This window comes from Camelus dromedarius, chromosome X, assembly GCF_036321535.1.
Source record: "Camelus dromedarius isolate mCamDro1 chromosome X, mCamDro1.pat, whole genome shotgun sequence".
Taxonomy (NCBI): domain Eukaryota; kingdom Metazoa; phylum Chordata; class Mammalia; order Artiodactyla; family Camelidae; genus Camelus; species Camelus dromedarius.
Window position 1 is genome coordinate 60,901,086 of NC_087472.1, and position 21,619 is coordinate 60,922,704.

The window sequence follows — 21,619 nt, forward strand, 5'->3', positions numbered from 1 at the left end:
GATGGCTTCACAAGGGAATTCTACCAAACATATAAAGGAGAACGAATCCTTCTCAAACTATTCCAAACAAGTGAAGAGGAGGAAACACTCCCAAATTCATTCTGCAAGGTTACCCTGATACCAAAACTAGACAAACACGTTACAAAAAAATAAAACAACAGGCCAATATCTTTGATGAATATAGATGCAAAAGTCCTCAACAAGATATTAGCCAATCAAATCCAAAAACATAAAAAGGGATCATACACCATGATCAAGTTGGATTTATTCCAGGGTCACAAGGATAGTTCAACATGTGAAAATCAATCAATGTGATACACCACATTAACAAATGTAGGATAAAAATCACATGATCATCTCAACAGACACAGAAAAAGCATTTAACAATTCAACACCCATTCATAATAAAAACTCCCTGAGTGGGTACTGAGGGAAGATCTCTCAATACAGAAAAGGCCATTTAAGAAGAATCCACAGCCAACGTCATACTCAACAGTGAAAAGCTGAAAGTGTTCCCTCTAAAATCAGGAACAAGACAAGGATGCCAACTCTCGCCACTTCTCTTTAACATAGTATTGGAAATTCTAGCCACAGCAATCGGACAAGAAAAATAAATAAAAGGTATCCAAATTGGAAGGGAAGAGGTAATGCCGTCACTATTTGCAGATGACATGATACTATATATAGAAAACCCTAAGGTCTCCACCCAAAAACTATTATAATAAATGAATCCAGCAAGGTTGCAGGATACAAGATTAATATACAGAAATAGCATTTCTATACATCAATAATCAAATATCAGAAAGTAAAAAAAAAAAATACTGTTTAATATAGCATCAAAAAGAATAAAATACCTAGGAATAAACTTAACCAAAGAGGTGACATACCTATACTCTGAAAACTATAAAACACTGATTAAGGAGACTGAAGATTACACAAGGAAATGGAAAGATACCCTGTGCTCTTGGATTGGAAGAGTTAATATTGTTAAAATAGCTGTACAATCCAAAGCAATCTACAGATTTAATGCAATCCCTATCAAAATACCCATGATGGTTTTTCATATAACTTGAACATAATTCTAAAATTCATATGGAACCATAAAAGACTGTGAACTGTCAAAGCAATCTTGAGAAAAAAGAATAAAGCCAGAGGTATAACCCTCCCAGACTTCAGACTATCTACCAAGCTACAGTAATCAAAATAGCATGGTATTAGCACAAAACGAACACATAGATTAATGGAATAGAATACAGGGTCCAGAAATAAACTCATACACCTAAGGTCAATTAATCTATGACAAAAGAGGTAAGAACATACAATGGAGGAAAGACAGTCTCTTCAACAAGTGGTGCTAGAAAAATTGGACAGCTACATGTAAAACAATGAGATTAGAACATTCCCTCACACCATATACAAAAATAAACTCAAAGTAGTTTAAAGACCTAAATTTAAAACTTGAAACCATAAAACTCCCAGAAAAGAATATAGGCAGAAAACTCTTTGACATAAATTGTAGCAATATTTTTTTGGATCTGTCTCCTAAGGTAAAATAAATTTAAAAAATAAACAAATGGGACCTAATTAAACTTAAAAGCTTTTGCACAGCAAAGGAAACCACTGACAAAACAAAAAAGACAACCTACAGAATGGGAGAATATATTTACAAATGATGTGACTGACAAAGGGTTAATAACTCAAAAGTATATAAACAGCTTATACAATTTAATATCAAAAAAACACAAACAACTCAATCAAAAAATGGGCAGAAGGCCTGAATAGACAGTTTTCCAAAGGAGGCATACAGACCACTAACAGGTACATGAAAAGATGCTCAACATCGCTAATCATCAGAGAAATGCAAATCAAAACCACAATGACGTATCACCTCACATCTGTCAGAATGGCTAACATCAAAAAGTGTATAAATAACAAATGCTGGAGAGGATGTGGAAAAAGGGAATCCTTGTATACTCTTGGTGAGAATGTAAATTGGTGCAGCCACTACGGAAAACAGTGTGGAGGTTCCTCAGAAAACTAAAAATAGAACTACTGTATGATCCAGCAATTCCACTCCTGGGTATATGTCCAGAAAAAAATGAAAACACTAATTTGAAAAGATACATGCACCTCATTGTTCATAGCAGCACTATTTACCATAGGCAAGACTTAGAAGCAACCTAAGTGTCCATCAACAGATGACTGGATAAAGAAGTTGTGGTATATATATACAATGGAATACTACTCAGTCATAAAAAATAAAGTAACACCATTTGCAGCAACAGGGATAGATCTACAGGGTATTATGTTCAGACAGAGAAAAATAAATACTGTATGATATCACTATATGTGGAATCTAAAAAGTAAAATAAATAAATGGATGTGCAAAACAGAAACAGACTTACAGATATAGAAAACAAACTGGTGGTTACCAAAGGGGAAAGGGAAGTGTTTTGGGACAAATTAGGGGTATGGGGTTCACAGATAAAAACTACAATGTATAAAATAGATAAACAAGAAGGATAATTGTATAGCACATGGAATGATAGTAATTATCTTGTGATAACTTATAATGGCATATAATCTGCAAAAATACTGAATTGCTATGCTGTACACCTGAAACTAATATAATACTGTAAATCAACTATAATTCAATTAAATATATAAATAAAATGCATCTCTTGTAGATAGCATGCAGTTGAGTCTGATAGTGCATCTTTTATTTCTAATTTCAAGGTTTATTCCATTTACATTTAATGTAAGTATTGATATGGCTGGATTGGGATCTACCATTCTGCTATCAGTTTTCTATTCATCTCATCTAATTTCTGTTCCTCTGTTCTTTCTTGCCTTCTCCCCTTTTAATTTCTCTATTGACTTTATAGCTTTGTCTCTTTGCATTTTTTTAAATAGACTTTTTTTTAGAGCAGTTTTAGGTACACAGTAAAATTTAATGGAAAGTACACAGTGTTCCTATATACTCTCTACCCTACACAGGCACAGTCTCCCCCTGGTATCAACAGCCAGCACCAGAGTGGTACATTTGTTATAATCAATGAACCTATATTGATGCATCATTATCACCCAAAGTCCCAAACTCACCCATAGTTTACATTAGGGTTCACGCTTGGTGTTGTACATTCTATGGCTTTGGAAAAATGTATAATGACATGTATCCATTTCAGCACTACACAGAATAGTTTCCCTGTCCTAAAAATCCTCTGTGTTCTGCCTATTCATCCCTCCTCCTCTAATTGCTGGTAACCACTGATCCTTCTACTGTCTCCATAATGTCATATAGTTGGAATCATATAGTATGTAGCCTTTTCAGATTAGCTTCTTTCTAGTAATATACATTTAAGGTTCCTCCATGGCTTTTTATGACTTGATAGCACATTTCCTTTTAGCAATGAATAATATTCCATCATCTGGAGGTACCACAGTTTATTTATCCATTTGCCTACTGAGGGCATCTTGGTTGCCTCCAAGTTTTGACCATCATGAATAAATTAGCTTCTATAAACGTTTGTGTGCAATTTTTGTGTGGCCTTAAGTTTTCAACTCACTTGGGCAAATACCAAAAAGTATGGTTGCTGGTTGGTAAGAGATTACTTAGTTCTGACAAACTGTCTTCTCCAAAGTGTTTGTACCATTTTGCATTCCCACCAGCAATGAACGATCATTCCTGTTGCTCCACTATCCATGCCAGCATCTGGTGTTGTCAGTGTTTTGAATTTTGGCCAGTCTTATAGGGGTGTAGTGGGATCAGTTGTTTTAATTTGCAGTTCCCTAATGACACATGATACTGAGCTTATTATTAAGTGTTTTAATTCAGGCACTGCTTCACTATCTCTGGGTTCCACTGTTTCAAATGAAAAGTTGACAACAATTCGTATCATTGTTCTTCTATATGTATTGTGTACTTTATTTCTGGGTGCTTTCAAGATTTTTTCTTTTTCTTTTGTTTTCAGCAGTTTGACTATGATGTGCCTATGTGTGTGGTTTTCTTTGTATTTAACCTGCTTAGGCCTTGCTGAGATTTCTGAACCTCTAAATTTGTGTTTCACAGATTTGGGGAAAACCTCAGCCACCTCAGCCATCATTTTTTCACATACTTTTTTTCTGGCCCCTTCTCTCTCTCTCCTACTGACATTCCAATTGTACATATAATAGACCTTTTTACATTGTTCCGCAGGTCACTGAGGCTCTTCACTTTTTTCCAATCTTTTTTGTTTTCAGATTGACTAACCTGTATTGATCTAAAGCTAACCAACCCTTTCTTCTGCCATTGCCAATCTATTAATTAGGCTCATCTGGTTTTTAAAAATTGAAATATAGTTGACATACAAATATTATGTTAGTTTCAGGTGTATTACAGTGGTTTGACATTTCCAAACATTATGAAATGATTCCCAAGGTAAGTCTGGTAACCATCTGTCCCGATACTAAGTTATTACAATATTATTGACCATATTCCTTATGCTGTATGTTACGTCCCCAGGGCTTATTTTACAACCGGAGATTTGTAGCTCTCAATCCCCTTCATCTATTTTGCCCCTACTCCCCAACTTCCCTCTCCTGTGACAACCACCCATTTTTTCTCTGTATCTGAGTCTGTTTTAAACTTCAGGTATTGTATTTTTCAGTTTCAGAATTTTTTGTGTATAGTTTCTACTTCTCTGAGATTTCTTACCTTTTCATTCATTACAAGCACATTTCTATGCCTCTAAGCATAGAAATAAGCTGCTGTAAAGTTCTTGTCTGTTAATTTCAACATCAGAGTCATCTTGGGGTTGGTCTCCATTGATTGCTTTTCCTCTTGAGTGTTAAGTCACATTTTCTTGTTTTTTTTTGTTTTCTTCATATGCACAATAGTTTAGGACTGAATCCCAGGCTTTGGGAATGGTATGCTGTAGAGATTCTGAATTCTGTTTTGTTCCTCTAAAGAGTATTCATTTTTTCATTTTAGCTAATTTTCATTTAGTAAATTTGTCTAGAACCAAAATCCCAAATTCTGTTTCCTCTGCACTGGGCAGCCACTGAATTATCCACTCAGTTATTTTAGCCCTGCCTAGGGTGCTTGGAGTCTATCCTGTGCATGCATAGCTTTGGAGTCTGCCAGAGACTTGGGCAGGGTTTATATAGAGAATTAGGGCTCCTCCTCTGTACTTCTCTCCTGGGATACTTTTTGGTTGCTACAGTCACCCTGAACTTAGTTCTCTCATTCCTCAACTAATAAGACTGCAATTTTCTATCCAAGTTTTACCTACCTCCACATCACAGCAACTACAGCCTGCCTGTGGGTGAAAAGCTATTAAAAAACAGGAAACCCTTTCAAATGACCACTGTTCTCTTCTCTGTGCTATAGCAGAAACAGCTTTGCAACTGGGAATTTTAGGGACTGTGTTAAAAATCCTAGCCTGGCCACTTTCTACCTATGTTAACCTTGGGTAAGTAAGTATTCAGACACCATTTCCTCATCCTAAAATGGAAATAAGAATGTCTGCTTCCTGGGGTTGTTAAGAGGATCAAGTCAGATAATACATGAGATGAGGAAAACAGGCTCAGGGGGCTAGATGATGTCCTATCTGTTAAGTGGCAGGAGTAATTGGTTACTCCAGGTCCGTCTGTGCTTTTTCTGCTGTACCATATTGCTTCCATTTTTCTAATGACTATCTGCTCCACATTTCCCTACCAAAGACATTCCCAAGTACCTACTATGATCTAATTGCCAAGTTGAGCACCAAGAATATAGTAAGCTGAAGTCCCTTCCCTCAAGAAGTTCCAAGTACCATTCCCTACGTATTGACTGCCCTAGAGCCTATGTCTGCTTTTGGTTGTTCTCAGGGCCTTCAGATAGCTGTTTTGTTATATTCTGTTCAGTTTGCAATTGTTACCTATAGGAGGGGTGGCCTGATATGACTGAGTCTTCTGTTACCAGAAGCACAACTGCTATCCATGGATTTTTGGCTTTGCTATCTAGCTGTTCAGTCTGTTTTTATGGCATGATATTTAGAGAGATTAAAAACTGTCCTGCCCCACTGCCTCCATCCTCCCAGAATCATCTGCTATTTATTTTAATAATAAATGAAATCAGTATTATTCCATTTATATGCAGTTCTAGAGCAGGCAAAATTGAAGAATCAATATAGGAGTGTTAAAACTTTAAAGTAAAGGAATATTGAAAACATTAAAGATACTGGGTACTTTCAAGAGAAGAGGAAGATACAGTTGAGGAGGAGATATTAGGGGTTTCAACAATATTGCTAGTTTTCTACTAATTAAGCACAGAAATCGTTAAATGAGTACTTATTTTAATGTTAATTCTTTAAAGTGTAATATATCACATATATATGTAAACACATACACATATATACAAACAACATAGTATATATGTATATACATATCTTTAAAATGTGTATATATTGTATATGCTTTTTTGTTTGTATGCTATTTCAATAATTTTTAAAGCTTAAATAAAATTTCCAGTAAAATGTGTAATTGTTCAAGCTTGAATATTCAAGTGATTTAAAGGACTCAGGGTTTGACCCCAAACATGGGTAAGAAATTATAAACAAAAGTGTACAACATGATGATGAGACATACATATACACTGTGGAACAATTACCAAGATCAAGGTAATTAACACATCCATCACCTCACTTAGTTAATCTTCTTGTGTGTGGTGATAATGTTAATGATCTACCCTCAGCAACTTTCAAGAATGCAATACCATGTTGTTAACTATAGTCACCATGCTACATTAGATCCTCAGAACTTATTTTTCTTAAAACTAAAAATTTCAACCACCTGACCTACATCACACACTTCACCCTACCTCCAGCCCCTGGAAACCACTATTATATTTTTTCTATGAAATCAACTTTTTTTAAAAAAGATTCCACATATAAGTGATATCGTATGTATTTTGTCTTTGTCTGGCTTATCAAATTATCACACTGTACACTTTCAACATATACAATTATGTTCATCCAAACAAAGATAATCACAGAAAAAGAGATATTTAATTAAATATTAAAAGAAAGGGATAAAAAAGTAACAGGAATTTGCTTTAAAATAAAAGTATAGCAATATTCAAAAAAAGGAATTACAAATAAAATTAAAACTAGATTTCTAAGTAGTTAAGTCCACTCAAAAAATAAACTTTATGATACAAATTGTATTTACAAACCAAAAACAGACTCATAGATACAGAAAACAAACTATGGTTACCAAAGGCGAAAGAGCAGGGAGGGATAAATAGGAGTTGGGGATTAACAGACACACATTACTATATATAAAATAGATAAACAAGGACCTACTGTATGGCACAGGGAACTATATTCAATTTTTGTAATAACATATAATGGAAAAGAATCTGAAAAGAAAATATATACACGTATGTATATGTATAACTGAATCATTTTGCTGTACATCTGAAACTAACATTGTAAATCAACTACACTTCAGTAAAACCTTAAGATAAATGAAATGAAACACTGATTAGAATCTTTCTGTTACTCAAGAACTTTTGTCCAGATTCCCTTTGCTTCTAAAGGGCAACAATACTTGGTCTGAATTTAACTGCCAGAGAGTTAGGGACCAGCAGTGTAGTAGTGTTAACTACTCTCCTCCCACCCCTTCATACCTGATGTTGTTTTGGCTATTCCCTGATCTGGTAATGCTCCAAATTTCCGATGCTGATCATACCAGTCATTCACCGTCATAGATGCCAGACTTGGATAACCAGCTCCAAATACTCTGCAAGAATCACATTGCATTTAGAAAGGTAAACATAAACAGCTCTATTAGAAAGCCGCATTCATCCTCGCTCCCCTACTCAGCTGTATTCCGAGGAGTTGTACAAACTCCTGTAAGGATATTGTAAAAAGAAGTATCCAGGAAGGAGCATTAAAGGCAAGAGCTTTCATGGGAAGATAAATAACCCAGAACCGTTACCCAAGAAGCAATCCCACAGGCTAATGCCCTGCAGAGGAATGATGATCCTGTGGAAGGGGCATTTGATTTGGTGGGTCTAAAAGACATACAGAAGAAGGAGCTGCTTCTGCCACCCTATGGAAAAGTATCTCAACAACTCAGAATTAAATTCTAGATAGGCAGGTATGTCCTTCTGAGAACTGCAGTTGAAGGCAACAATGGGAAGCAACTTTAAAGTACACAGTTCTCCATTATTTTCCTTTCTTCTTTCTTTCGGTTTTTAATTAGTTAATTTATTTTCATTGGTTTCCTTTTGAGCCTATTTTTAAGCTCACATTTGTGAGGGAAATGTCTCGTAAAGAGAGACAAGAGAAAGTATGAGAAGAGATAACATCTCTTTGAAGAAAGAACAGCCTCGCCAGGTGAAGCCATGACCTTTTAACAATGCCCAGTCTGTCTCTTACTCATGCGCTGCAAATGAACCACAAAAGCAGGGGGCCTACAAAGGCAACCCACTCTTTAGTACTACCTACTTGGCTTGGGCCTTGTTCCGAGTGAGAACAAAGGGTTTCATCGGAGGCTTGTCCTGACGAGATGAGAAAGAGGTTGATGCCTAAAAAGGAAATTAATTATCAGAAGTGCATTGGCCATTTTGCCCATCCCACTATGCAGGCACTCAAGTTTTCAGGTGTTTGAAAATCCCTGGATTCAAAATCCACCCACTCCCTATTTATCGGTCCCTAAGATATGTCTGCAGAATACTAATGGTAGAGGTTGGTTAGCCTCTCCTGAAGAGGCCCAAGTACCTTACTGGAAAGTGAGGAAGAGAAAGCTCTCCTAGGAACCATTACACAAGTGAAAAATTACTTAACTTTAAAACTCTCCACTTCAAAGAGGAAGATTCCAAAGCTTTCTTCCATGTTCCATCTAAATCCCTTGAGCTGAATTTGAAGCCCCTTTCCTCAGCCTGGCCTTCAGTGCTACAGTTGAATTAAGATCCTTCTAAAACTCAGTCCAATATAAATAATGCTATTAATTGGCCAGAGCTCCTGAGGGTGTTTTAGAAGGGGATGTTCCTAAATGCAAGTGGGGGAGAATGGGTTAGTAGCTCCCATATATAGGTGTACAGAAATGTGCCAAGGAACCTTGGCTGTCCAGGGGCATACTGAAACAAAATACAGTCAAAGAAAAGGTGTTCACTTGGTTCTAAACTCAATCACTTCCAGGGCCAATCCCAATACCAAATGAGAGAGCATAAAAACGAAACACAAAAACAAAGAAGGAGACAGGGGAGGATCCAAAAGAGTCCGGACTCATAATGCTTAAAAACCACTCATCCAGCTATGCTCAAGGGGCCTTGTGGCCTTAGATTACTAATGGTTCGTTCTTTGATTCTCTGACACAAGGAGCCAGGCTGATGTTACCCTGAGGCAAAAGCTCCTGGGCTCTATCAGTACAAATCAAATTAGCCCGAAGTTTCTCTGAGGACTTAAATAAATGCCTGCAACTAGCGGGTAGGTTCAACTCAATTCATGTTATATCCTGAATGAAAAAATAAGTGGCAGCAGAGCTTGATATTTTGAAGCAGCAGCCCCAAAACAGAGTTGCGATCTTCAGAGACAGCCAAAGTGGTGTTACACCAAGTTTTCTTTACCAACGTGCCCAACACTTTGTGCACTGAGAGGTGCTTGCTGTGTCCCATACTTGGCTGAACTAAGGTGTGAGAGTGCGTCACTGTGTAAGGTTAAATTCCGATTCCTCCCCCAACCTAAACACATTCAATGTCTTTTGTTTCACCTTCTTTTTCTTTTCTTTCTTCTCCAGTTCTTTTCTTCTTTCCCAGCCTCTCCCTCTTCCTGTTTATTACAGTCAAGCACAGATTTTTAAAGGTCTGTCTACCTCTGCCTTCCTTCAGCAGTCATGAATGCTCACAGCCAAAACCAATTTCCACTTGAGAGCAGTCTCCCCCCACCCCCCGGCATGTCACAAAATTACAAATGACTGCAAGTGTGTTACCTAGTTAGAAAGCACTGGGTGAATGCTACCCTAAACTAGAGAGAAAGCTATCCTGGTGAACCTTTAGCCTTCCTCTACTAATCTCAGTAGGAACAATGATTTTATGGAGACTTAAGAGGATTTTAATTTGATTACTCTCCTGGAGAAGATTCAAACCTCTGACAGTAGCTTTTTGAGCTATATAGACAGGGACCAGGCTTACCTCCTTTGCAGAGTCTCTTTCTCTCAGGATCTTGATCTCCTGGTCAATGCTCTCAATCTCTTCTAAGCTGATACCAATCCACCTTCGAAGGTGAAGAAGGTAATATTCACGAACACATTCATCATCTGCTTGACCGCTGTCCACAGCAGATTTCAGTGCTGACAACCTATGTTCCATCTCCTTCTTCTGCTTGTATCTGTTCCACAGAAAAGCATTACCCATGAACTTAAACATAAAGCAGTATTCCTTCAAAAGAAGGCCACAGTAAGATTTCACCTTTGCAAATCATCAGGATGTCGAGTCCCACTTTGGCAAAGATACAGATTCTACAACTCAGAATTTGCCACCAAAGGCAGTTCTCTCAGGACGGTAAGGGAGGGATCAGCAGAGGCTGAGAAATATTCTGAAGCCAGAAAAATATAGAAGTAACCTGATCTGAGCAACTCCTCCCATCATCTTTAGAGATGGGAGGGCCTTAGTAACTTTAGGACATCAACCTTTACTAGGTGGGTGCTCAGTATCATACAGTGTCCATTTAGTTCAAATAATCATAGAATCTTAGGGGTCATTTACCTGCCATTGATGCAGGGATTCCTTCTGACATGGCCTAAAAAAATGGTCATCTCTTCTTTTCTTCTGGGCAAAACATTTCCAGCTCTTCTGACTCATCCTAGTATAATTTAAAGACTCATATCCACCCTGCCTGCATTTTTCAGGATGCATTCTAGTATGTCACCTATCACTCATCAGACTACTGTTTACTGAGTACTTATTGTGTGACAGGCACTGTTCTCACTGCTTGAGACACAGCAGTACACACAAGAAACTTCCTGCTCTCCTGAAGCTTTCATTCTAGCGGGAGCAGACAGACCAAAGGAAATAGAGTCAGGTGGTGCTAAGTGCCATGAAGAAGCAAAAAGCAAGATAAAGTGGACAGAGTGAGGTGTAAAAGTAGAGGTGATGAGGCGACACTTCTCTGAAGAGGTGAAAGTTGAGCAAAGGCTTCAAGGAACTAAGGAAGCAAGCCATGCCAGTATCTGAAAGAGCACTCTAAGGGGGAAAAGCAGATATGAAGGGCTTGGGGTGGGAGAGTACTGGCCTGGTATGTTTGTGTAATAGCAAGGAGGCCAGCATGGCTGGCATGGAGTGACAAAGAATGATAGGAAACAAGGTCAGAGAGGCAGCCAGGGCCATAATTTGTACAACTCTGCAGGAAGTAAGACCCCAAATATCAAATGTCATGGTATTTTGGGTGAGATGGGAAAGCCACTGAAGGCTTTAAAACGATACATGACATGAATACAGTGACATGAAAACTTTTTATGGACCACTCTGGCTGCTATGTGGAGTGTAGAGTGTGACAGGCTGGAAGGCAAGGGTGGAAGCAAGAAAATCAATTTAGAGGATACTGCCATAATCCAGGTGAGAGATAGTGACTTGAAATAGGGATGTGGTGAGATGTAGATGTACTTAAAATATAAAATGGATAGGATTTGCTGATTTACTGGATGTGAGGGCTTTAGGGAAAGAGAGGAGTCAAGGAAAGCTACAATTTACAAGAGAAGTGTCTTGAAATATCTATCTGGAACCCCACTCTAGACCTCCAGAATCAGATGCTCCTCTGCAGGTGTTCACCCAAATCTGGAGTTCTTAATCTCTGGTCCATGGACAGTTTGGGGGGAGGGGTATCCTTGAACTCCCCCAAATCTTGTACAGAATTCTGTGTATGCATTTTTTGGGGGCGGAGGAGAGGTAATGTAGTTTTAACCAAATTATCCAGGAGGTCCAGGACCCATGAAAAGTCAAGAACCACTGATCTGGAAACATTCTTTATTGTAAACACTTGGTTCTTCTGCTCTTTTACTCAACAAGTGGGCACTTTCTGTAATGTTACAAATAACTGTCATACATCACCGTAGGTGGCCTTCTCAGTGAAACACTACACAGGCCAATTCCTAGTTGATGAATGCTATTACAGGTATCACTTCAGAACATTTAACTCTGGTGCCACTCCTACCCCTACCCTCTTTCCTGGATGTACTTAAGTCAGGAAAAATAAAATACCAGGGCCTTATAATGTATATAATCCAGGGTAAACTCTGGGTTAATCTACCAGGCCTTTGAATAAGGTTCTGGTGCTTCCTTCCCATCCTCTGCGCATGTACGGTCTAATTGCGCTCTCTGGTCTTTCCTTCTTCTCTACTCCCTTGCTCCTATGACTTTGCTCCTAGTCATCTTTGGGACTTCTAAGTTCCTGAACAACTGTTCTTTGAGGCCAGTGTTTCTGAAACCTTTCTGTCTTAGCAGAACTCTTTCTTCTTATAAGAGCTTATCTGGAACTCCATAAGGAAGAACAGATAAAAATCCACCTTGGTTAAATCAGAGGAGAGGTCCCAACATCTTCCCTACCCAGGCGGTGCGGTGGAATCTTAGGGCTCCAAGGGACAGACTGTAAACCTCTGTCTTAGACCTTCATCACTGTTCTAGATTTCCGATGGTGAGCCATGACACAGAAACACTCCCTGTCACCCCTGAATTCCCCAGTGCCTGCCTGTCACCATTCTGACTCTGGGCAACTTTCATCACTCCCCTTTTCTGTTCCCGAGCTGCTGAAAGAGATAACAAATTTGTGTCAGAGGAGTCAGCTATAAATTCCTATGATCAAACTTCGGCTGAACGGTCACTCTTGTTCAGCTATCCTTTTGTTCATCTTTTGTGGATTCCATGCCATTATCACGCTCACCAGATGGCCAGCCAACGGAGAAATTCCATTGCCCTTTTTACCTCAAAATCTCTGTAGCTTCACCTTTCCTCCTCTCGTCTTTAAGGGGCTAATGTCTTTACTGAGGCACTCTCTTTACCACTCCACTTTTGCTATCAGCCCTGTCCCCACCCACATTCTTTCAGGCCTCACTCTATCCTCCTCCCTGTCATTAGCAGTTAAAAATTTTCACTCTACTGCTGCCTTTCCCCTAACCTAGAAACACCTTCCCTCAATCCATGTTGTCGTTGCAAATGACCTCTCTCCTCTCTTTTCTATGCTGTAGTGGAAACAACACTAGAACTGGGAATTTACTGGGAATTTAAAGACCTGAGTTTAAATCCTAGCCTGGCCACTTACTAGCCATGTAACTCTGGACAAGTCGATACTCAGAGCCCATTTCCTTATCTCTAAAATGGGATAATACCTGCTTTATGGGGTTGTTGAGAGGATCGAATGAACAATACTCATGAAAGTGCTTTGTAAGCAGCAATATAATATAAACATTGTTAGCTGTTGAGAAAAACTGAGGTTAGGAGGAGCTAGATGATGCCCCAGCTATTAGGTGGCGGGAATTGGATTGGTCACCCTAGGTCTGCCGGGCTCCAAAGCCCGGGCTTTTTCTGCTACACCATATTGCTTCCATCTTTCTGATGATCACTCTGTCTTTCCCAGAGATCCCTCGAGTACCTACGATGATCCAACTGCTGAGTTGCACACCAAGGATACAATGATACAATTAGTCAAGTTCTCTGACCTTTAGACGTTCCAATGACAGATGGTTATGCCGTAAGTAACAAACTAAGTGCTACAGTATCTGGGAGGGGAGACAGGTAGGGAGAAGCTTCAAAGAGGACATGACATTGCTCTCTCTTCCTCAGGCTTCTTCCTGTAAGTACTTCTGTCCATATGTACCTTGTTGAGTCTCTTACCTCTGATTGCTTTTTCCTTCCTTGTCCTTTTCCCTTAATTCGCCCCAAGGTTTTATCCTTGGCTTTTTTCTGTCTACAAAACCGTCTCGTAAGTTTTAGTTACACATTTCGATCTGTCTACAGACATGGTGGTCCAGTTGTCACTTCAGGACCTAAATTCAGCAAATATAAAACTAGACTCATGACTTACCTAGCTTCTACTTCTCCATTTCTGCAGAAAGAATGCAGGTGCAGTTAATCAACAAGACTTACACTTACTCCTCAAAGATGGGAATTAGAGTAGAGAAGACATATGAAGAAACAGGTCTGGAGAGAGAGGACACACCATTTAGGTGTTTTATGTAGGATGGCCTCAGCATGCAGTCATGGGGTGGGGAGGGAGGACTTATAGGCAGTAAATAAGGATCTGAGCAATGTATTTTCTACTCATATAAATGCTTCCTGCAAAAGTAATCTCTCTAATGGCTGTTACTTCATTTTTATCACTTCTTCCCAGTCGAAGTACTATTATAACATGTTAACTTGTCTTTCTGCCTCTCTCTTCTCTTCCAATGTTCCATACACATCACTTTCTTATGCAGTCTTCTGCTGATACTGCTCTTAGCTTCTATTAAACCAGACTATTCTCCATTCCCTGTACATACCTCAAACTACCCTTTTGCTCAGGTTGTTCCTTCTGCTTATCAGCAATAAATATTTCTTGAGCACCTTCCATATGCCAGGCCCTGTGCTAGGTATACCACACAGAACAAGAGAGAAATGGCTCCTGCTCTCATGGAGTACACATTCTCGTAAGGGAGAAAGACAAAGCCCAGAAAGACAGATAAACGAAGAGCATTCCATACAAAGAGAACAAAACGTACAAAGACTCTAGAAGGAAAGAGCTGGATTGGTTCAGAACTGAAAGAAGGCTATCATGGCAGAGGTTTAGTGAACAAAGGGAGTATGATCTAAGATGAGACTGGAGAGAGATGACAGATCATGCAGGTCTTTTCATTAGTGGTTTGGTTATATCAGGTGAAAGATCCTGGTGGCTTACCTTCAGATGAAGGTATGCCAGTGAAGACAGAAAGAAACAGGACATGGTACATTTTGTAGCTAGAACTGGCAGGCCTTGCTGATGGACTGCATGTGGCAATTCAGAAGAGAGGAATCGAAGCTAATTCCCAGGTTTCTGGCTTAAACACCTGGGTGAATGGTGGTACACTCATTGAGCTCGTGAAGACTGGGGTGTAGGGGCACCTCTGGGGATGAAAAAGCCAAGGGTTCAACTTAGAGCAAGTTTGCGATGTCTATGAAACATCCACGTACGGTGTTGGAAGTGTGAGTCTGAAGGTCAGGAGAGCTCTGGGTTAGTGGTATAAATGTGGGAGCCTTTAGTAAGAAGATAATGTTGTTATCTCGTCTGTCAGGCATTTAAAAAAAAAATTCAAAAATCAACTTTTGTAGCCAAAGAAATGCAAATCAAAACAATGAGATACCTTTCTTGTTTGCCCATTTGGATTTTCTAAGTGTTAACATCCAATATGGGTGCAGTGGGATATACTCTGAAACTTTGTTATTGTGGAAAGCAATACTGTTACCATCAAGAGTCAAAATATACAAACCCTTTGATCTAGGCACTGGTCCTTCTAGAAATCTATCCTAAGGGAACAGTGACAGATACAGTTAGGTTTCTTCATAACATTACTTAGAATAGCAAAAACAAGCAAACAAAAAACAAACCCATAAACAGTCTAAGTATTTGACAATAAAAGATTAGTTTAAATAATTACCACATGACTAGAAGATGGAATATTATGTAACCATTAAATATCATGGCTTCAAAAGACATAGGGAAATCACAATACGATGTTAGGTTAAATAAAGATAAAAAAACTATATATACAGTATTATTCCAAATTTATTAGCTTAAATAACTATATATCTGGAACAAAATACATCAGGAAGTTGACAAAGATATCTGAGTGCTAGGATGAAAGCTTATTTTTAATTTTAAAAATATTCCATTTTCCAACTTTCTACAATGAGTATTATTACTTTTACATTCAGGAAAGCCTGTAATTTCCATTTTTAACCATCTTTCTAGGCACATCTCAAATGCTACTACATTCTGAAACTTTTTCCTCCAACCAGATGTGATCACTCCTTGGTCTTTCTCCACAATACCATTTGTATGTCTATGGCATTTACAGATTTTTTTTTTTATATGTTACAATTATTGGATACCAAATTCACTGTTTAAACTACAAGCTATACACCAATGGGCTGCCCCTAGCCTCTTACAAAGGACATGACGCTGAATTCGTATCAGTCTATCCGATTTCCTCAAAAATCATTCACTATCATTCACTTACTCCTAACCATGCTTTGTTCTTCTTTAAAGCCCTTGCCACCTAAAATCACATTATTATTTACTAGCTTGCTGTCTGTCTCCTCTACCAAAATAAAAGCTCCATGAGGGAATGGACTTTGGTTCTCCAGCACCTAGAACAGTTCCTGGCACACAGTAAAGGCTCAGATATGTTAAATGAATCAATCAATTTTCAGCTCTCTAGACCAGGCCTCTCCTCTGAGCTTCACACTACCTGATACCACTATTGGATGTCTTGTAGGCACGTTAAAGCAACATGTCTCAATACAGAATTCATACTCTCTCCGATCTGTTCCTCCTCCTCTATTACCCATCTTAGTGAGTTCCACAGCCATCCACCTAAATCAAAAACACAGACTCTTCCTTCCCACCTGCCACAACCGATCGCCAGGTTTTCTGCAGATTCAACCTTGTAAGTAAATATATCCCCACCCCAATCCCTTCTGCATTACAGCAGTAAGGCCTCATCACCTCTGTGACCTAACTGGATCTAACCTCCCTCAGATGTTCCTAACTGCTGCCAGAGTTATGCTAGTTAAAATGCAAATATGACCTTGCTACTCTTTCAGGAAAAAAACCAAAAACTTCCAGTGGATCCCAAGTCACCAACCAAAGTTTAAGCTCTTTAGCATGGCCTAATAGTAGGTAATATTTAAAGAATATTTACTATGTGCCAGATACTGTGCTAGCTGTTTTGGGTGGTTTATCTTATTAATGCTTCTTAACCCTCCTCTCGTCTTTAAGGGGCTAATGTCTTTACTGAGGCACTCTCTTTACCACTCCACTTTTGCTATCAGCCCTGTCCCCACCCACATTCTTTCAGGCCTCACTCTATCCTCCTCCCTGTCATTAGCAGTTAAAAATTTTCACTCTACTGCTGCCTTTCCCCTAACCTAGAAACACCTTCCCTCAATCCATGTTGTCGTTGCAAATGACCTCTCCCCTCTCTTTTCTATGCTGTAGTGGAAACAACACTAGAACTGGGAATTTACTGGGAATTTAAAGACCTGAGTTTAAATCCTAGCCTGGCCACTTACTAGCCATGTAACTCTGGACAAGTCGATACTCAGAGCCCATTTCCTTATCTCTAAAATGGGATAATACCTGCTTTATGGGGTTGTTGAGAGGATCGAATGAACAATACTCATGAAAGTGCTTTGTAAGCAGCAATATAATATAAACATTGTTAGCTGTTGAGAAAAACTGAGGTTAGGAGGAGCTAGATGATGCCCCAGCTATTAGGTGGCGGGAATTGGATTGGTCACCCTAGGTCTGCCGGGCTCCAAAGCCCGGGCTTTTTCTGCTACACCATATTGCTTCCATCTTTCTGATGATCACTCTGTCTTTCCCAGAGATCCCTCGAGTACCTACGATGATCCAACTGCTGAGTTGCACACCAAGGATACAATGATACAATTAGTCAAGTTCTCTGACCTTTAGACGTTCCAATGACAGATGGTTATGCCGTAAGTAACAAACTAAGTGCTACAGTATCTGGGAGGGGAGACAGGTAGGGAGAAGCTTCAAAGAGGACATGACATTGCTCTCTCTTCCTCAGGCTTCTTCCTGTAAGTACTTCTGTCCATATGTACCTTGTTGAGTCTCTTACCTCTGATTGCTTTTTCCTTCCTTGTCCTTTTCCCTTAATTCGCCCCAAGGTTTTATCCTTGGCTTTTTTCTGTCTACAAAACCGTCTCGTAAGTTTTAGTTACACATTTCAATCTGTCTACAGACATGGTGGTCCAGTTGTCACTTCAGGACCTAAATTCAGCAAATATAAAACTAGACTCATGACTTACCTAGCTTCTACTTCTCCATTTCTGCAGAAAGAATGCAGGTGCAGTTAATCAACAAGACTTACACTTAGATTATGAGGAGACCTGAGGCTCAGACAGGTTACATAAGTTACCCAAAGTCCAGTGGCTTATAAGTAAAGCTGGGTCTCAAACCCAGGTCTCTTCCACAACCTGTACTCAGCTACAACAATGTAACAATAGCTGACTATGAGTGTTTACTGCTTCACTTAAACACTGTACTAAGTGCTTTTTTGGCATCTCTCTCCTAATCTTCGTAACTATTTACTGGATGTATTACTATCCAATTTTATAGCTGGGTAAATTAAGGCACCGAGAATTTACCCAAGGAATTTACCCAAAGTCAGAATGATTAAATGCTGGAGCTGGGATTCAAACCTCTTCTCAGGTTCTCAGCAACAAAGTTGTTCTTTCACCTTCCTCACATCCCAAGCTCTCCTTGGCCTGGACCCTGCAACATTCTTCAGCACCATTCCTTTCCCCTCTTCACTAACTCCTTTGTGTTCTAGTATCACCGAATTACATACAGTTGTTCCCCACACCAGCACTGTGTTCTTTAATGCCCCTGTAGCTTTACTAATACTATTATCTCTGCTGGCTAAAAGCCTCTTTTCCTCTTCCTCTAGATAATAGTCCTATGCATCCTTCAACAATTCATCATAGGAGTCACCTTTTCCAGGGAACATTCTCTCTCCTGCTCTCTTTGGTTAGGTGCCCCTCTTGTATCTTGTATAAACACCCATACTTGTATCCCCAGTGCCTAGCACGATTCCTAGACACTATGAGCACTCGTTAAATATTTTTTTTAAAAAACTAAGAGTAAGCAAGTTGTTCAAGGTCACATGATGAAGCTGAGACAGGACTAATCGTTAGCTCAGGATGTTACACATCTGATCCAGCATTCTGTTAGAACAGAGCTTCTCAATCAGTGAACCTTAAATGGACCATAGCTCCAAGATATTGTGCCCTTTAGAAATACTTACCCCACTGTACCATGTGAATATTGCTATGCTGTGATGTGGGAGAGATCCGGGAACACTTTACTAAACTACATTGCTGCTGTTGGCAACCATAAGGTGCTAGGGATCTGATGGTTAGGTATGATCATGTCAACAAAGGCAGAGGCTTCTTGAAAAAGTCGGGAGAGTTTGCTCTCACCAGGGCCTATGCTCAATAATAATTCAAAGAGTAACATACATCGTTTCCCACCCCATCAGAAAAAAACATGCACCCCTCCCCCTCTACGGTACTGCCACTGGGCAGTCCTCAAATGACCCACCTCTCTATTTTAGCCTGTCTTTGAGATGCCATAGCAACGAGGCTAGGATAGGCCATGGAGGAATTAGCAGTGTTATTTTCAGCTGAGTTGGTCTTGGTTTTGGGCAGCTCAAACTCTGCCACGTGATGGTTTTGGCACTGAGTTAAGTAGTTTAAAAAGTGTTCTCGAGCCCTCTGCAAGTGATCTAGACGCTTGCTGGGGTTGACTTGTTTCATGACGAAAGCTCCTTGAAATGCTGGCACCAACAAGTACTTCAGGTCGGTGGAAGCAATCTCTTCCAAATCTTCATTTCGGCTGCAAAGAGCAAAGAGGAGGCTGTGAAGCCCGGCTGGGTATTTAAACGGTGGCCCTTGCTTCCTGGGGCAGAGGACTGGGGTGAGAGTGGGGCAAAGGGAGAAGGCACGGTAAACAGCGGCCGGATTTCTTAAATAAAAGTGGCTGAGCGCTCACACCCAATGCCTATGCAAATAGCCGACACTAGGGAGCAGAGTCGTGGAATATTAACTACCTCAGAAGAGAGGTGGAGAATGTAAACAACGTATACGAGATCGCAGTGGGAGGGAGGGATGAAAGGGTCCCGGTTTTAAAGGTCTCCTCCACCTACGCTCAATGGCTCCACCCTTGGTAATTATTATTACCTCCGTTCTTAGCCATTGTTAACCTCTCCCATACCTGAACAAGTCGAGCTGCGTTAACATTTCGGCAGCGTTCTTCAGGAGGTCTAGTCCCTTGATCACCTTATCTTGGATAATCCGGGAGCCGGTGGGTTCAGTTGTTACTTCTAGTTCGTCCAGAAGCTGCTTGCTGGTTTCGAACAGCTCGGGGAGCCGAGGGAGCAGTAACTCGTCTTCGGCTGCTGCCATCTTGGGGAGGGAGGAACCCGGAAGATCTGACTTCCGGGGTCAAAGGCAACCTTGCGAAAAATGAGTGGGCGAGAAAGGGCGAAACCGGAAGAGGCGCCGCATAGGTCCAGTAGCTCCATTGTTAGCAAAGCGTCTGACAACTTCCGGAAGCGGCTGTTACCTGACCCTAGCAACCGTTTCCATAGACTCGTTTTACCAGGCTGCCTATTACAAGTAGTAGGCATCTGTAACAGACACAAACAAACAAGCAAACCCTAGGCGCTGCTTTTTCGCTCGGCTCCTCGTCACCGACCCCGGGCTGCGAAGTTCCGTGGCGTCTGAGGCCCGGGTGTGACGAGGCTGAGTTCCGAGCGAGGGCGGGCGCGGGCGAGCTCCGGGAGCCAGCCAGGCGTCCGCCTTACCTCGCGAGGTGCTCCCTGGGCTGAGGGGCGTGGGCGGCCAGGGACGCGGGCCTCCGCGCTGCTTCCTCGGTTCTCAGGTCTGCGCGCGTGAGCGCGAAGTGCAAATAAGCGCCCCCCTCCGACTTCCGTCCACCCACCATCTGGAGCTCGGGGTTCCTCCAGCCAATCCTCACCCGCCCTCTTCCCCGTCACGTCACCCCTCCTCTACACACATGCACACTCTCACACTTTCAAAAGTTACTTCCTCTGTGAAACCTTCCTTGAGACCCTCTCCCCCGCCAAGCCACAGAGAATTTTCATTTTCTGTGCATCTCTTATCAGAGCACCCACCACACAGTATTACAGCTAGTGATTTACAAATCTCCCGTACAGAATGAGTCTGATTAATTTTTGCACCCCTCTGGCTAGCCCAGTGCCTGGCACTTATTAAGTGCTCAGTGTCATTATATGAATAGAAAAATAAGTGATGTGTTTGGAAAGCAGCCCAACTACGCAGAACTGCGCTGTTCAATATGGTAGCTACTAATCACATGGGGCTATTGAGCACATGAATGTGGCTATTTCGAATTAAGATGTGCTATAAATGTAAAATATACACCAGATTTTGAGAACTTATTATAAAAATAATACAAATCTCAATTTTCACACTGACTACATGTTGAAATGCTAATGTTTTGTATATATTGGGTTAAATATTTTATTAAAATTAATTTCACTTGTGTCTTTTCACTTAAGTGTGCCTACTAGAAAACTCAATTATATTGGGCTCATATTTGTGGCTTACATTATAATTCTACTGTACACTGCTGATGTAAAAATATAATTCCAGGACTTTGAAAGAAGGGACCTCACTGCTTTGAACGAATCAATATAACCTTAGGACACACCCCAAGTTGTTCTTAGAGATTTAAGTCAAGTAAAATGCGTGCTGCCTGCCCTGGAAAATAAGCTTTTAAACTAAATACAGTTTAACCATAGTTGAGAAGAAATTTTTTTTCATGTAGAAACAACTAGAGGGCAATATAGGACAGTATATAAC

General features: G+C 40.2%; 1 protein-coding gene across 1 annotated transcript in view; it reads right to left on the reverse strand.

Moving 5' to 3' along the window:
* IGBP1 (immunoglobulin binding protein 1) overlaps positions 1-20,677 on the reverse strand; it is a 34,958-nt gene extending 14,281 nt beyond the window's left edge. Inside the window, exons 1-5 of the mRNA XM_010978742.3 lie at positions 19,989-20,677; positions 19,317-19,610; positions 10,157-10,352; positions 8,472-8,551; positions 7,649-7,761 (exon numbers count right to left, since the gene is read on the reverse strand). Coding sequence (XP_010977044.1) covers positions 7,649-7,761; positions 8,472-8,551; positions 10,157-10,352; positions 19,317-19,610; positions 19,989-20,179 — 874 coding nt within the window. The 5' untranslated portion in view covers positions 20,180-20,677. The remainder of the gene's footprint in view (positions 1-7,648; positions 7,762-8,471; positions 8,552-10,156; positions 10,353-19,316; positions 19,611-19,988) is intronic.
* Between the last annotated feature and the right edge of the window lie 942 nt (positions 20,678-21,619).